At 37.2% G+C, this 18,589-nt stretch overlaps 2 protein-coding genes across 2 annotated transcripts in view; one reads left to right on the top strand and one right to left on the bottom strand.

Annotated features, from left to right (window-relative positions):
* LOC122423980 (proline-rich protein 2-like) overlaps window positions 1-18,589 on the bottom strand; it is a 55,968-nt gene that overhangs the window by 14,751 nt on the left and 22,628 nt on the right. The gene's annotated exons all lie outside the window — the stretch shown is intronic.
* Window positions 14,885-15,814, top strand: TAS2R42 (taste 2 receptor member 42). The gene has a single exon (XM_043441556.1). The coding sequence runs from the start codon at window positions 14,885-14,887 to the stop codon at window positions 15,812-15,814; it is 930 nt and encodes a 309-aa protein (XP_043297491.1).

The raw sequence follows: 18,589 nt of genomic DNA, 5'->3' as shown, positions 1-18,589 counted from the left end.
AAGATCCTGCTGCAGTGAAGATTTTGCCTGCCACAACCAAGACCTGGCACAGCCAAAGAAAAAAATAATATTTTTAAGCACCTTTTATTTTCTTGTTTTATAGTCAGTTTTTATGCAAGACTTTCAAAAAATTCAAAGAGAGAGTCACTAATATTTGCAGTTTGGGAAAGTGACTCCTTTTTTTAAAAAAAATCATGTTATTAATTTATTTCTCAGGAATATTCTAAGTGCTAGGACCTAGTGGCTCAGATGGTAAAGAATCTGCCAGCAAAGCAGGAGCCCCCAGTTCAATTTCTAGGTCTAGCAGTTATGCTGGAGAAGAGATTGCCTACCCACTCTAGTATTCTTGGGCTTCCCTTATGGCTCAGCTGGTAAATAATCTGTCTGCAATGTGGGAGACCTCTGTTCGATTCCTGGGTTCAGAAGATCCCCTGGAGGAGGGCATGGCAACCCACTCCAGTATTCTTGCCCGGAGAATCCCCATGGACAGAGGAGCCTGGCTGGCTACAGTCCACGGGGTCATGAAGAGTTGGACATGACCAAGCAACTAAGCACAGCACAGGAATACAGAAGTGAGCAAAATAGAGAAAACTCCTGCTCTTACGGGATTTGCCTTTTAGGGTCAAGAAGGACAACAGACAAAACCAAAACCGATCTAATTTGTGTTTGATAGTAATAAGTGCCAAGGAGGGAAAAACACTGGGGAAGGAGGAGATGGGTGATCAGGGTTGGGTAGACATGGGAGGTCTCACTGAACAGGGAACTTTTACAGAAAGACATGTGGTACTTAGCAGTGAAACGTGTGGATTTCAGGCAGAGGGACCATCCCTCAAGACCGTGAAGCTGGAGGAGCCCGGAGTGTTGGAGGAATAGTTGGAGGGCAGTGCAACAATAAAGGTGTGGAGGAAGGGCAGATCTTCTGGCTATGAAGGGGCTGGGTGCGGGTAGTAGGCAGATCATGTAGGGTCTTGTCACCAGTGAAGACTTCAGATCTACTTCATTCAGACTCTAGCCTGTATCCTGTGTCACCTGGATGTCAGGGTTTCCCCTTCCAACCAGAGATCTCTAAGCCTTAGCTACCTGTGCCTGAAGAATCTGTTACTTCTGAAGTTGTCAAAAATTACTTCCCTCCACCTCCTTATCTTGGAGTAATGAGGGCATCCAAATGTGAGTCCCTGGCTAGAGGAGCCATGGATGACCAGTTAGGAATAATCAGTATAGGATTTGGCATCATGCACCACTTGAAGTTTATGGGACCTTGGTCAGATCACTTTCTTCGATGAAACTCAGTGTCTTTGTTTGAAAAATGGAAATAATAACAGAATATATAAATACCACTGGTGTGAAGAATAAATGAAATAATATCAAATCATACTCATGATATAATAATAATATCATACTCAGCATATAATGCAGGCTGAATAAATGTTAGCTTCATTATTTTAAAATAAAATTTGATTATGTATTCACTCTATGAATTTTCTTCTCTATGGCTTCTGATTTTATTGCATGCTTGTAACAAGCCTTTCTGGTCTAAGATATCTATATATTTTTAATGTATTATATGTACATAACTTATCTACATGCAATTTATCTGTACATATTTAATTTTTTCTCCTGGTATGCTTTAGAATAGGTTGCTTTGAAATTTAAAACCTACTATTGGACAGCTTCTATGATATAAAAACATATCAATCTATGTCTATGTATAATAGATTCGCTTTGTTGTACACCTGAAGCTAACACACATTGTAGATCAATTATACCCCAATCAAAAAATATATATCAATCTAACTTCAAGTTTGAGTACATGACCTGTCAGTTGTTGCTCTATTTAATCATTTATCTTTTTCCTACTGACTAGGAAACTCACTTTTATCATATAAGTTCTTACATATTCTTCCATCTGTGCTTTCCATTCCTGTATTGTTGGTTTCCTCTATCAAAGCCAAGTTTTTCTGTTTACAGCATACTTGTCACGTTTCAGTGTGTGAAATATCATTTGTGCTCCCATTGTTCTTATGTTTCAGACTTTTTCCTGCTGTTCTCATTTAGTTTTTCAGTTGAACACCATGATAATTTAAAAATATATTTAATAAATACAGTGTATTGATATTATATTTCTCAATTGATTTGGGCCTAACATCTTTACAATATTTAGTCTTTAAAAAAAAAAACAAGGCAAGTCACTTTATTAATTAAAAACTTGCCCCACATGTAGACTTTTAAAGCACTGTTACAAACTGATTCTGTAAATTCTTAACCAATTCCTGGATATTTTTGGTAGTTTTGATTGTTGTTGTAGTGTGTGTATTTTTTTAAATTGTATTTTGAAACTTATCATTGGCATATAAACAAAGTATTTTTAGGTATTTTTAAAACATCCATTTAGGATCCCTAAAGAAGACATTTCCAATCCGTCTGGAGGAAATAACCCTGGCTTTGGTATTTTGGGGGATTAGGAGGAAAAGAGGCTTCTGCTTCAACTTTGAGGATGTTACCACTGGATGCATCTGCAGTTTTCAGAACTCTTTCTCTGTCCTCAGTGTGTCCAATCCCCAGTCCAGACAAGTGACCTCTCCAGAGGAGAAAAGTCTGGTGCTGCAAAGGGAAGGCTGGCTACACAGCTGTGTGGAAACCGGAAGGGGCTTTCCAAATCAAATTACCCCAATGTGTCTTTCAACCAAACTTTCAGATACCGACCTCACCTTCATCCTCATCATATTCCATAATACAAATAAGGTTGCTTCTCAGCTTTCCCTACAGGTGATTTTCTACATTTTTTTGTTTGTTAAATCACAGTCCTTACTACGTCTTTGTCTTTCTATTGCCTCCAAATTTTGTCTCACTTCCAGTTTGCTTTATCACTGTGGTTTGTAGCTTAAAAAGCATTGTCTCCTGATTTACTATCTTAAGTTGGGTTAGATGGTAAAGAATCTGTCTGCAATGCATGAGACCTGGGTTTGATCCCTGGGTTGGGTTGGGAAGATCCCCTGGAGAAGAGAATGGCAACTTACTCCAGCATTCTTGCTTGGAGAATTCCATGAAGTGTGGAGCCTGGCGGGCTATAGTCCATGGGGTCACAAAGAGTTGGACACAACTGAGCACCTACAACAAGTAGGGTTGTAGTAAGGAGCTGTTATAAAAAACATGAATCCAAATTGCTTTCTCCTAAAACCAATCTCACTAATATGCTACAACTTCTCTGCCTTTTTTCTCCATTATATGTGCTTCTGACTGTAAATTTAAAAATTTGAATTTACCTCCTATTTTACTAATATGTAAATAGTCAGGAAAGTACATCAAATTAAATGCATTTTTTATATCTCTAAAGATGATCACACATCTCTTTTCTTTCAATCTAATACTGTTTATCATGTATGTTTGTGTGTGTATGTGTGTGTGTGTATATTTACTACTGAACCATGACTACATTTGTGAAATAAACCTTGTATGATCTTTGTGATATCGAACTTATAAGAAAACAAACAGCCTTGCTGAAGTATCTTTGACATACAATGAACTGCACATATTTAAAGTGTACAATTTGACAAGTTTTGACATAAGTTTATATTCATGAAATCATTACCACTGGTATTATACTTTTGATGTTTAAATTCACTTGTAAGTGTATTATTCAGAATTTAAGAATATCTTTAGACTTGTAGTCAGCCTGTTTTTCCCTTTTTTGTGCTCCCATAGGTTTTGGTATCAATAGATGCATGAAATGATCAAATTTACAATTCAGATATAAAAGGTGGCAAACTCAAGTAACTTAATCTAGTGTGAGCTCTGAATGATAAGACTTAATTTCATATTTCTTTCAGGTTTCTAGCTGTTTGAACTTTAATCAATTGTGCATGCTTAGTTGTGTCTGACTCTCTGCGATCCCACAGACTGTACCTCGCCAAGCTCCTCTGTCCATGAAATTTCCCAGACAAGAATATTGGAGTGGGTTGTGATTTCCTCTTCCATGGGTTCTTCCTAACCCAGGGATTGAACTGCAACTCCTGTGGCTTCTGCATTGGTGGGAGGATTCTTTACCTTACCACTGAGCCACCTTGGAAGACCTCATTTGAACTTTAGCAGGATACATAATGTTTCTAAGCCTCAATTCATTCATCCATATAATAGTGATACATAGTACCTGAACTAGTAGGGTTATGTGAAGACTAAATATAATAATTGTAAGGTGCTAGGAAAATAGTGAGAGCTAATTAAAATTTATATTGATGTTGTAACTGCCAATATTAATTGACTTAGCATCTATTATTTTCTCCATTTCTATTATATTCTTTACTTTCATTTTAATCTTTTTCTGTTATTGTTGTTGTTGTACTGAGAGAATTATATCTTATGTTGCACTGCTACCTAAGTTATTTTAATTTTTGCAATGTCTTGTTAAAATTGTCATAATATGAAGGTTTCCAAGAGTCTCATGAATATACACTCACCTGAATAGAAATCAGTGTAATTTACTAATTAATGTGAACTTGGGCAAATTAATTAACCCCTCTGTATTTCTGTTTCTTTATGTGTAAAATGGAGATAATGACAATACCTGTTAATAGGACTATTGTGAGGATTAAATGAGGCTAGATAATAAACTGTGGAAAATTTTGGAAGAAATGGGAATACCAGGCCACCTGACTTGCCTCTTGAGAAACCTGTATGCAGGTCAGGAAGCAACAGTTAAAACTGGACATGGAACAACAGACTGGTTCCAAATAGGAAAAGGAGTACATCCAGGCTGTATATTGTCACCCTGCTTATTTAAGTTATATGCAGAGTACATCATGAGAAATGCTGGGCTGAAGGAAGCACAAGCCGGAATCAAGATTGTTGGGAAAAATATCAATAACCTCAGATATGCAGATGACACCACCCTTATGGCAGAAAGTGAAGAACTCAAGAACCTCTTGATGAAAGTGAAAGAGGAGAGTGAAAAAGTTGGCTTAAAGCTCAACATTCAGAAAACTAAGTTCATTGCACTGGTCCCATCACTTCATGGCAAATAGGTGGGGAAACAGTGAAAACAGTGGCTGACTTTATTTTTTGGGGCTCCAAAAATCACTGCAGATGATGACTGTAGCCATGAAATAAAAATATGCACACTCCTTGGAAGGAAAGTTATGACTAACCTAGACAGCATATTAAAAAGCAGAGACATTACATTGTCAACAAAGGTCCATCTAGTCAAGGCTATGGTCTTTCCAGGAGTCATGTATGGATGTGAGAGTTGGACTATAAAGAAAGCTGAGCACCGAAGAATTGATGCTTTTGAACTGTGGTGTTGGAGAAGACTCTTGAGAGTCCCTTGGACTGCAAGGAGATCCAACCAGTCCATCCTAAAGGAGATTAGTCCTGAGTGTTCATTGGAAGGACTGATGTTGAAGCTGAACTCCAATCCTTTGGCGCCCTAATGCGCAGAGCTGACTCATTTGAAAAGACCCTGATGCTGGGAAAGATTGAGGGCAGGAGGAGAAGGGGACGACAGAGGATGAGATGGTTGGATGACATCACTGACTCAATGGACATGAGCTTGGGTGGACTCTGGGAGTTGGTGATGGACAGGGAGGCCTGGCGTGCTGCGGTTCATGGGGTCGCAGAGAGTCAGACACGACTGAGCGACTGAACTGAGAAAAGTAAAATGATTAAACAGTGAAGACACTGATTAGAGCAAGAGCCCAATAGATGTCAGTTCTTATTTGTATTCTTACAGTTTTCAGGGGGATAATTGTATTCAGATCATGAAGTGAAATTACACCAACAACCGTAATGAATTTCCTGTACTTTACTGCTGCCTCTATGTACAATGGAGATATAAAATAAGCTGTGCTTTTGTGGAGGATCTAAGATAGAGGGCATCACAGTATTAGGGTGTGGAGGGATGATAGTTGAGTGTCCTTACTAAAAACAATAAAAGGTTGTTTTTAGAGAATTTAACTCCTTTCATGGGAGCTGAAAGCTCAGTTGGTAAAGAATCTGCCTGCAATACAGGAGACCCTGGTTCAATTCCTGGATTGGGAAGATCGCTGGAGAAGGGATAGGATATCCACTCTAGTATTCTTGGGCTTCTCTTGTGGCTCAGCTGGTAAAAAATCCAACTGCAATGCGGGAGACCTGGGTTTGATCCCTGGGTTGGGAAGATTCTCTGGAGATGGGAAAAACTACCTACTCCAGTATTCTGGCCTGGAGAATTTCATGGACTGTAGAGTCCATGGGGTCGCAAAGAGTCGGACACAACTGAGCGACTAACACACTTTATGGGAGCAGATAGTTCCCATCCTCTTCTTATGTGGCATGCCACACATACAGGGTATATGAGTTCTACCTACTCAAGTTTGCCCACAGCTATTATTGGATAGAAGCTTAAAAATGTGACAACCATTATAATTAACGATATAGAGTAATTTTCCCTCATACTCTTAGGATATTGCTTTTATACATGGGAAAGCATTTTAATGATAATAATGATTAAGTATTATTTTCAGGACTTCAGGCTGAAATATTCTGCTTAGAACTGACAGAATATTGTTTCCTTTATATGAGACTTTGAACCATACCCATACAGTGCCTTGTACCTGGTAGGCGTTGGATCTATATTTTCAAAATAAATATGTATTTCCTTAAACCCAGATAAACACTGGAAGATATTTATCTGAATAACTGATGGTAAACATACACACTGCTTCAATTCATAAACCACTTCCAAAGTATTCTGAATCTGTGGCACATTCCTTATTAATGGTGAGACCATAAGGTTGTAGCTGGCAGGTGTTCTGAATACCACTGGTGATAATCTTGGATCTGGTACAGTTCAAAGAATGTTCCAGTTTTCAGTGAGACTGAGAAGTGTCTGAGACCAGATCCTCCATCGTCACTTCACTCCCTTTGTGTGTGCCTGAACTGTGAATACTCCATTCTCATCAAAATGAAACACAAGAGAACTGTATTTTCCTCTAACTGGACCTTCTAAATGACCTTCTAATTGGAAGGTCATTGTGAATGAAACCCAGTTTCCTGTTGAGCAGATTCTTGTTAACCTGAAGTCTATTCACTTAGGATTTCTCAAATCTTGCCTTCCTTGTCAGTTAACCCTCTGTGGAAAAAACAGCAGACATCTGGCTCAAAGCACAGAGGCCAATGTGAGACCATGAACATGTTGATTGCTTTCTCTTCTTTTTCTTCTATTTGCAAATTTTCCTAACATCTTTAAGCTACTTTACAATCAAGAGGAACATAGCTGTGCTAGGTGATTATTTATCCCTCGGCTTAGCCATTTGTTCTGATGTGGGGAATGAAAAGAAAGGATCAAAATGGAGACAATATAAATGCTAGAGGATAATCAAAGAAGCAGAAAAAAAATATTCCTGAGTGGAAAGAAAGACTGATTTTCAATTCAAAAGGATTTTGAGCCCTGGATAAGCATACTGAAAAAAACAAATAGACATACTTTTTCATGCATCCTAGCAAATGTACCATGTTCCAAAGATAAAGAGAAAAACCACACATGCTTCTGGATGAAAACAAAGGTTGCCTAACAAGGGAAGATAGCTAGACAGTCTCCAGTTAGAAGACAAAGAAGTAATATTTACAGATCTCCAAAGAGAAACAGTTGTGACCTTTATGTTGTCAGCCATGCTATTACTCTAGTGTGAGGGTAAAATCAAGTCCTTTACGGACATGCCAGGATCCAGAAATGCCACACATGCAATTTTCTGAAAAAAAAACAAAAAAAAAAAAACAAAAAACACAACAACAACAACAAAAACAACAACAACAAACCACAGAGCTAATTAAAACAAAAGTATTAGGAAAAGAGGCCTCAGATTTAGCATAACATTTTTTTTTTCATTGCAGTGGGTTTTGTCATACATTGACATGAATCAGCCATGGAGTTACATGTATTCCCCATCCCGATCCCCCCTCCCACCTCCCCCCCACCCGATTCCCCTGGGTCCTCCCAGTGCACCTGGCCCGAGCACCTGTCTCATGCATCCCACCTGGGCCGGTGGTCTGTTTCACCATAGATAATATACATAGCATAACATTTAACACATGTTATGGGTGTGCTAAGTCAGTTCAGTCGTGTCTGACTCTGTGACTCAATGGACTGTAGCCTATCAGGCTCCACTGTCTGTGGATTCTCCAGGCAAGAATACTGGAGTGGGTTGCCATTTCCTCTCCATGGTAGGAACATGGTAGGCATTCAATAAATATTTGCTGATATGAATGAATAGATTTTTATTTCAGTGGTTTTTATGAGGCTAGTTAATGGTAAATAAAAGGTAAAATGATTAGTACTACCTTTGAAAATGTATCTGTTTCTGTGTTCACTAGAACAATATGAGAGCAGAAAGATAAAAATGAATGGCCGTTATTTGGCATATTATAAACTTTGATCTCAGGGGGGACAGTGTATTGGTTAAAAGGCATCTGTGTGTGTTCTCAGTCACGTCTGATCCTTTGTAACCCTATGGCCATAGCTCTCCAGGCTCCTCTGTCCATGGCATTTCCCAGGCAAGAATACTGAAGTGGGTTGCCATTTCCTTCTCCAGGTGATCTTCCTCATTCAGAGATTAAACCTGCATCTCTTATGTCTCTTGCATTGGCAGGCAGATTGTTTATCACTGGGTCACCCGGGAAGCCCAAAGAAATGGGCTTCAGGAAATTTTTTTTTTTTCCTTAGGATAGATTTACTGAAATTAACATTTTCAGCCTGGATTTCATGACCTTGGTGGCTCAGATGGTAAAGAATCCACCTGCAATGCAGGAGACCCAAGTTTGATTCCTGGGTCAGGAAGATCTCCTGGAGAAGGAAATGGCAACTCACTCCAGTATTCTTACCTGGAGAATTCCATGGACAGAGGAGCCTGGCAGGCTACAGTCCATGGAATGGCAATGACTGGGATGGGGTGAGCAAATTTGTTTTTGTTACACCACAATGTTTTTCTAATTTAAAAAAAAAAAATTTAAATGTCTCTGAGTGGGTTATCTGACCTACCTCCTGAGGAATCTGTATGCAGGTCAAGAAGCAACAGTTAGAATGGGACATGGAACAACAGACTGGTTCCAAATCGGGAAAGGAGTATGTCAAGGGTGTATATTGCTTATTTAACAATAAACTTATTTAACTTATATGCCGAGTTAACTTATATGCAGACTACATCATGAGAAATGCTGGACTGAATGAAGTACAAGCTGGAATCAAGATTGCCAGGAGAAATATCAATAACCTCAGATACGCAGATGATACCACTCTGATGGCAGAAAGCGAAGAACTAAAGAGTCTCTTGACGAAAGTGACAGAAGAGAGTGGAAAAGTTGGCTTAAAACTCAACATTCAGAAAACTAAGATCATGGCACCCAATCCCATCACTTCATGGCAAATAGATGGGGAAACAGTGGAAACAGTGACAAATTTCATTTTTCTGGCCTCCAAAATCACTGCAGATGGTGATTACAGCCATGAAATTAAAAGACACTTGCTCCTTGGGAAAAAAGTTATGACCAACCTAGATAGCATATTAAAAAGCAGAGACATTACTTTGCCAACCAAGTTCCATCTAGTCAAAGCTGTGGTTTTTCCAGTAGTCATGTATGGATGTGAGAGTTGGACTATAAAGAAAGCTGACGCCAAAGAATTGATGCTTTTGAATTGTGGTGTTGGAGAAGACTCTTGAGAGTCCCTTGGACTGCAAGGAGATCCAACCAGTCAATCCTAAAGGAAATCAGTCCTGAATATTCACTGGAAGTTTTGAGTAAACTCCAGGAGTTGGTGATGGACATGGAGGCCTGGCGTGCTGCAGTCCATGGGGTCACAAAGAGTTGGACACAACTGAGCGACTGAACTGAACTGAACTGAGTGGGTCATGCATCCTCTGTTTTGTCATACTCTCCACCCTTGCCTCTTGTATCATTCTTCATACCATTAATTTTTACTAGTTCCATGGTGCTTGAACGTTTTTGAGTTTGTGAACACTAGTTAGACTGCAATGCTTCTTAGGGGATCAAATGAGTTTACAGAACCACAAGGGATGTAAAATAACACTGCTGAGAGTCTTGGGCTTTCTATGGGAACTGATACAAAATGAGTAAGATGTGGTGAGTCCTCATATCTCCAACTGTGGTGGTAGCTAGTGTTGGACATGAAACTTGGTGTCTTCCTTGAAGCACGCAGGGCTTCCTTACATTTCTGTCTGTGGACATGCAGGGGCTGACCGAGTGTGGTTGTGATCACTGGAGCATCCTGAGAAGGGGTCCTTTTCTTCTAATACAATAGAAAACAAATAAAAAAGACATCCTTTCTAAAATAAAACAATAAAATTGTTTCACTTTTGAACACTGCTGTAAACATGCTTGTTTATGGCCTTGAGTGACTATACAAAAATATTCAAAATAAGAAATTTAACCCAGAGCTAGACATATAGTAGGGGCTTCCCTCATAGCTCAGTTGGCAAAGAACCTGCCTTCAATGCAGGAGACCGGGGTTCGATCCCTGGGTCAGGAAGATTCCCTGGAGAAGAAGATGGCAACTCACTGGAGTATTCTTGCCTGGAGAATTCCATGGACAGAGGAACCTGGCAGGCTAAAGTCCATGGGGTCGCAAGAGTCAGACATGATTAAGTGACTAAACCACCACAGACATATAGTGAGAGTTCTATAAATGTAACCTATTATGTTTAACATTGTTGTGATTACTTTTACAGTTAGCAAAATATATGACTAATTCAGTTTATAATTGCTTCATCAGATATTGATTTTTTTTCCTGATTAATTTCTTGGCTCACTTCTAGTATTATTGTGATAGTTTTTAAAAGACATACCTGAACAGGAGGACACATATAAGAAACAGAACAACTCTCAAGCTTGACAAAACCCACCAAAATTAGTACAAGCATCCTTTATGCTAATAAAAGCAGAAAGTTCTGGCAAACTATTTCCTGTGGGCTATAATTTGTAGACTTACTGACATGAGGATATAATTGATGTCTTATACCTTGATTCCAGTAAAGCTTCAGATATAGATTCTTGTGATACTTGTGGACAAAACAAAGAATAAGAACTTTAATATAGTGCAATTAAGTATATTTGTAAACGATCTCATAATTCTGTTTAATGGTAGGCTATAGGGCATGCCACAGACTCTGTTCTTCCCATTCTGGACAGTGCTCTTTTTTGTTAAATGAAACTGTTAATTTGTATTTTTTTATTTCTTTTTTAGTTGGAGGATAATTACTTGACAATATTTTATTAGCTTCTGCTATATGACAGTGTGAATCAGCTATATGGATACATATATCCCCTCTCTTGTAAGCCTCCCTCCCACCCCCACCCCCAATCCCATGCCTTAGATCATCACAGGGCACTGAGCTGAGCTCCCTGTGCGATACAGCAGCTTCCCACCAGCTATCTATTTTACACACAGTGGGGTATATATGTCAGTGCCACTCTCCATTCATCCCACCCTTTCCTTCCTCCTGTGTCCACAAGTCCATTCTCTGTGGTGGGCCATGTTCTGATCAATGATTTTCTCACACACTTGGATGAGGATACACTTTGGTTGATTTCCAAAACTTACAGTCTATAGATTCTTACCTTAGATTATCTTCCACAGCTAAAGGTATAGACACAAATTTGGTAGGCAATGAAAATACAAAAGGAGTGATGGAGTATCGGTACTTGTATTTGCATGTCAGCAAACAAGAGATTATCTTGTCACCCATCAATCACCTCACATGGAAAATTGCAACCTATAGCTATGGTAATATATGTATAATATATATATAATAATATACACAGCAAGTGACTGGACTAGAAGAAAGGAACAAAGCTGGTATTCATGGAGAAGGAATGGCCATTACTATATTATTAGCAGTGGTTACTTATAGACCTGGGCCAGATCTATGATCTAGATACCAAGCAGGAAAATTTAATATATTCAGCAACACAGAGAATTTAATGTCCTTGGATCACATACTAAAAACAGGAAAATGAGTATGATAATGATTTATATTAAAAAAATTTAGGTTTGATTACATCCATTAGTATTCCCCATAAAGGTTTTGCATATGAATTTTTCTTAGATACTTGATTTTTTGCTGAGATAATGGTAATTTTTTCTTTTAAAAGAATAATTCATTTGAACTCTTGATGGTACGAAGAAATGGAATGGATTTTTACATGTTTGTTTGTGTCTCTTGATCTTATTCTAACAACATATTAAAGAATATGTTTGGATTTTCATAATGCATGAATAAAGATAGTTTTATTTCAAACTTTACAATTTGTATCTTTTATAAAATTTTCTGATCTTACTGAGATTGGTGAAAACTTCCAAAAAATAAACTTAGATGTTTATTGCTGATTTGGTCTCAGACTCAACGGGAATGATTTCTATGTACCATTGATAGGTATAGTATATTTGTCTAGGTATTTATAGACAACTTTTTATCAGAAAAAAGAATATTTCATATTGTCTCCAGCTTTCTGAGAATGTTTATTGTGAATACATGTAGAACTCTACCAAACTTTTTTTCCCGTCTTGGTGTTTCTCCTTTAATCTGTTAATTTATTGATTATATTAATTGATTTCCTAATGCTTCATTATTGAGGTCTCATTGGCTATGTAATTGATGGCAGTTTGGTTTCTATTTAGTTAAGATGTTCTTGCTATGTTAACTAAGGACCCTCTTGGTGATTCCCTGTAAGTGGCTTTTTACTAATATCAGGAAATATTGGTTACACTTCCCTTGTAATGGCTTCCCAGTTGGTGCAGTAATAAAGAACCCACTTACCAATACAGGAGGTGCGAGAAATGTCAGTTTGATCCGTGGGTCAGGAATATCCCCTGGAGTGGGAAATGGAATATCCACTCCAGCATTCTTGGAAAAATCCCACGGACAGAGGAACCTGGAGAGCTATAGTCCACGTGGTTGCAAAGAGTCAGACATGACTAAGCACACACCACACACTTTTCCTTGTGATACTCCTTGCTCTTGATTGTTCTGAAACTGTAGTCTCTTGGTTTCCATCCTCCATTTGCCTGTATTTTCATCTTTCTTTGGTGTTTTCATTGTCTAGTGTTCCTCATGGACCTGGGAGCTCATCACGTCTTATGAATCAAGTATATACTGATGATACTTCGCAGTCTGCTTGGAGCCCGAATTCCTTTTCTGAGCTGCAGTCATAAATACCCAAGTGCCTATCCATGTTTCCTCTTGGGTGATGTACAGATAGTCCAAAATGTTCAAAACAGAACTTGTCATCTCCCACCTTTTTCTTCTTTTTCCTACCCTAATGGCTTCTAAACCTGTTATTTCTCCAACGATTCCCTCAGGTCACTATATTCCACATATCCAGGTGCAAAACAAGCATGCTGTCGTTGTTGACTTCTCTTCCTTTCTATAACCCCCAAATCCATCACCAAGCCTTACTGATTCTACTTCCTGGATGCTTCTCATTGTTGTGAATTTCTACCTCTAGATATTAATTTATTAATAGCTATATGTACCATTCTCCTCTTGAAAACAGAACCAAATTTCTTGCTCTAGCCAATAAATTGCTTCCTCTCTTTTTTCCTTCCCTTTTTCCTTCTTGTTCGTTCTTTCCCCCTTTCTTCCATTCTTTCTTTCTTCTTACAATTTTAAGTATTTGTCCTAAATAAAAATATATTTTGTACAAAATAACCTACCAACAGTTCATTACACATCATTGTTCTTGAAAAATACCCTTTAAAAATTAGTAGAATTTAACTGAGGAGTGTGACAGCAGCATTGAAAAGGTTGAATTTTTAAATGATTTTATTCATTCTGGGGGGATGTTATCTGGCAATACTTAAATGCTTGAATAACTAACACTAACAATAGAATACCTGCAAACACACCAAGATACAAAGTCTGTAAAGCTCACTTCTGATGCATTAATGGCTTTGGTCAAAATTACTGTTCCTAGAATACAGAACTGATACATTTGTTCACTATTTTCTTATTTACACTATAACGGTTTTCTACCTATTCTCTGCCTACTATTTAATTGTGCATGTTACTGAACTTTCAGTTAGACTTTTATTTCAGAGAAGTGTGGGTTTTAGTGTCTTTTTGTAGTTGTTCAGCCAGTCCAAATTACTTGCCAGTTTCCTCATGAAATTCTAAATATCTTAAAAATCCAAAGCAGATATCACCTCCCTTTCTCTCCTGAAAATGTTTGTAGTTACCTTTTCCATGTTCACATTACACTCTATTTTTACTTCTATATTGTTATTTCTTTCTGTGTTTTGACTATCTTATAGATTTCCTAATGCTTTCTTTGTTCTTTTTTGTATTAACCTATTCTGCATTTGGAAAAAACTCTGACACAAAGTAGGCACTTGTAAGATATAATCATTGAATAATACCTAAATTACTTAGCTTATTTCTGAAGCAAGCTAAGATATTTTGATCCAAATGGTATAGGACTTCTGGTGAGGAGGAAAGTATAATCAGTGAAAAAGAACCTTTCCATATTTGCATGCATATTTGCCTTTAACATTTTCATCACCACCACAAGGGGAAAATTTCAGTCTCTGCCCATGATAAATGGACACACAAACTATTTGACTTGAAAATTAGTAGCTCTCTCAAAGAAATAAAACCATTTCCATGAAAGTACTTAAGACTGTAAAACTTAGCAGATCTTTCTGGATTGATATTGGCATCACAATCAAAGCAGAAAGGTTCTCTAGGTATGAGACTGTATCCAACAGCAAGAATTCTTCTTCAGACTGGAACTGCAATAAAAGCACTGAAGATAAGGATCAGAAATGGATCGTATTCTGCTGTAGCTTTATTCTAAATTTTTCATTGAGACATAGTATTAGTAATCTGGATTTCGTCCAGTGGAAATGTTCCCTGGGTTGAGTACACTCTTTCTGATACTGTCAGGAATGGAATTCTTAATCGGAATTCTAGGCAATGTGTTCATTGGACTGGTACTCTGCTCTGAATGCATTAAGAACCAAAAGACATCTTTATTTGACTTCATCCTCACTGGCTTGGCTATCTCCAGAATCAGCCAACTGTTGGTGTATTTTTTGCAATCACTTATAATGGGACTAGATCCACAGGTATTTGCCATTTTTAAACTAGCAAAACCCATTTCTTTACTTTGGAGAATATCTAATCATTTAACTACCTGGCTTATCACCTGCCTAAGTATTTTCTATCTCCTTAAGATAGCTCATTTCTCCCACTCTCTTTTTTTCTGGCTGAAGTGGAGAATGAACAGAGTCATTCTTGTGATGCTTGCATTTTCTTTGGTCTTTCTGATTTTGGACATTCTATTGCTAGAAACATTTAGTGATCTCTTCTGGAATTTAATAAATGAAGGCAATTTGACTTTAGCTGAAAGTAAAACTCATTATATTAAAAGTGAGATTCTTCTTAGTTTCTCCTATTTCGTTCCTATTGTTCTGTCCCTGCTCTCATTGTTTTTTTTATTTCAGTCATTGGTGAAACACACCAGAAATTTGCAGCTCAATTTTGTGGGTTCCAGGGACTTCAGCACAAAGGCCCATAAAAGAGCCATGAAAATGGTGACATCATTCCTCCTCCTTATCATGGTTCATTTTCTATTCACACAATTGACAAATTGGATGTTTCATAGGTTCTTGGACAATAAGTTAACAAAGTTCATCATGTTAGTACTATATGTCTTTCCTTCAGGCCACTCGTTCATGTTGATTCTGGGAAACAGCCAATTGAGACAAATAGCCTTGAAGGTACTGAAGCATCTTAAAAGCTTCTTGAAAAGACAAAATCCATTGGATTTATAGAAACACTTTTCAGAGTCTTTTCAAAGATGAAAACTTTATGAGGAGATTTTGAGGGTTAATTTCCACTTCTACTGTTTTGTTTTTTCTCTTGGGTTCCTTTAGTTATTGTTGAGCATAACTGAAATTTTCCCTAGAACGGGTTGCTTTTGATGATAATTAACACATGGTCATTGGTTACCAATGTTTAAAAGTTTCAAATATTCTTTTAAAGAGAGTCAAATTAGATCTCTGAAAAAGATGTGTGTACTTTCAACTCGTATATGGGAGATGAGGCTTGTAACTCTTTAGAAATTAAGATAAATCCTAAACCAGACAAAGTAGAAGATCTATAAAATATTGATAGAAAAGTTAACTAAGCAGCTAAAGTCATGGGTGGTAAAAACATAACCTCATAGCTCAAAAGTCTTAAAAACAAAAAGGCTTTGCATTGTCATTGGGAGTCTTATTGATAACAAAGAAATAAGATGTTTCCGAATAACAGTGATATTCATAGTGCCGCTGCCAATATAGACGTTATCTGCAAAAAAATGAAAAAGACCTCTTCCTTTCCAATATTTGTTTTTATATTACAACGTTGTATCAATTACCATATTTCTTTATCTTCTATGCCTACATCAATCCGTGTTATAAGAACACTACTGCAAAACAGCAAGGTTACCAGGCATCTCCATCTTGAGGTTTCAATAGTTTTTATCACGTTAAAGAAGTGTTCTCCTAGACCAAGCCTATTAATGGTTCTATCTGGATTGAGGGTGAAATTTTATCAGAAGTCTTTTTGACATCTATCCAATATATTACTTTTATTTCCTTGGAAAAAAGAATTGTATTCATAGTACAAAATTAAATAAATCATCTTTAAGTAGAAGTTCAAAATATGCTTATAATAGTAATCTTAATTTGAAACCCCAAATCATAAATGATGTATCTGGGCACTTACTAATTTTGCTAAATTCCAGGACATGGAGTATGTATTTTAAGAGTGGTAGAATTCAATATTTCTATCATGTTATGTAATAGAAGTAAACATATATGGAAGAATTATCCTTAATTCAAAATCACACTACTGCTCTTACAAAAATATCATAATTACAGTTTGAGAATATATTTTTGTCTGTGAGGATACATTTTCTTGTAATCTGATCAGTAGAGTTCTTAGAGAAACAAATGGAAACAGGTCAGTACTAAAGACACAGAAATTTTTTAATAGAACATTACATGTTTAGTGTAAATTTTGGTCATGCATGTGTATGTATAGTGTTGTTTGGACTAAAAAAATCTGAATTTATATAAGGTGACTACAAATTGTAAATAAGGTTAAGGATAAGAAAGTTTATAAAGTTTCAAGATGATGGTATGAATTTTAATATTGCACAGATGCTATACTTGTATATATCATGGAAATTATTAGAAATAATCCTTTTTAATGTTTACCTTTGATCTAATCTTTAGATTGTATTAGAGTAAAGAAACAAAAAGTTGCAATTAGATGGTGATAAATATGTGATCTATAAGTTAACCTTAATAAAGCCATAGGTAAGGGCACTGCTTTAGGGCTGTTCCCTGAAGCTAGGAATGATGTTAAATTATTAATATTTTTGTCCACCCTCAAACACCATATGTAGGAAACTAAACGGCTAGCAGAGACATTACTTTGCCAACAAAGGTCTGTCTAGTCAAGGCTACGGTTTTTCTAATAGTCATGTATGAATGTGAGAGTTGGACTATAAAGAAAGCTGAGCACAGAATAATTGATGCCTTTGAACTGTGGTGTTGGAGAAGACTCTAGAGAGTCCCTTGGACTGCAAGGAGATCCAACCAGTCCATCCTAAAGAAGATCAGTCCTGAATGTGCTTTGGAAGGATTGATGTTGAAGCTGAAACTCCAATACTTCAGCCACCTGATGTGAAGAGCTGACTCATTTGAAAAGACCCTGATGCTGGGAAAGATTGAGGGCAGGAGGAGAAGGGGACGACAGAGGATGAGATGGTTGGATGGCATCACCGACTCAATGGACATGGGTTTGGGTAGGCTCCGGGAGTTGGTGATGGACAGGGAGGCCTGGCGTGCTGTGGTCCATGAAGTTGCAAAGAGTCAGACACGACTGAGAGACTGAACTGAACTGAACTGAACTGAAACGCCTAGTACATCTAGACTCTGTGGTGCTTTTGTGTATCAGTTACAATAATGATTCTGATGATGGTTTTAAGGATAAGAAATAGAGTGTCCTACTCAATGCTATGTAGCAAACTGGATAGGTGGAGAGTTTGGGGGAGAATGGATACATGTATATGTATGGCTGAGTCGCTTTGCTGTCTGCCTGAAACTATCACAACATTAATCAGCTATAGTCTAACAAAATAAAAAGTTAAAAAAAATAGTGTCTGTTATAAAAAGTAACTTTCATTTTACAAAATAAAATGTACATATATTGTTTTGGACATTAACTTAGTATTTTACAAAAATTATCATTGTAGTTATCTTGGATTGGTAAAAAATAATGTGCAAATCAAGTTGAATACATTTAGCTGAGTTTGTTTTGTCTTGGATAGTCTTTCATACAAATGACTTAAAGATAATCTTGCACTCTTTATAAGATAATAACCAAAAGTAACACTAAAGTTTTACTTTAGTTTTTTTTAGTTACTAAATTTAGTTACTAAATTTCTCTTTGGTAAAGTATATAAAGTAATAAGCAAACTTTGCTTCTAATAAGTGAAACTTCAGGGTAAATGTCTAACTAGGAGTAAGTCCATACTTCTGCAGCAACCTTAGGAA

This window comes from Cervus canadensis, chromosome 21, assembly GCF_019320065.1.
Source record: "Cervus canadensis isolate Bull #8, Minnesota chromosome 21, ASM1932006v1, whole genome shotgun sequence".
Lineage (NCBI taxonomy): Eukaryota > Metazoa > Chordata > Mammalia > Artiodactyla > Cervidae > Cervus > Cervus canadensis.
The sequence above is the reverse complement of the archived record's forward strand: the minus strand, read 5'-3'. Positions and strand labels throughout refer to the sequence as shown.

Coding starts and splice junctions, on each gene's coding strand:
- TAS2R42 (XM_043441556.1), top strand. CDS start 14,885: ATGTTCCCTGGGTTGAGTACACTCTTTCTGATACTGTCAGGAATGGAA.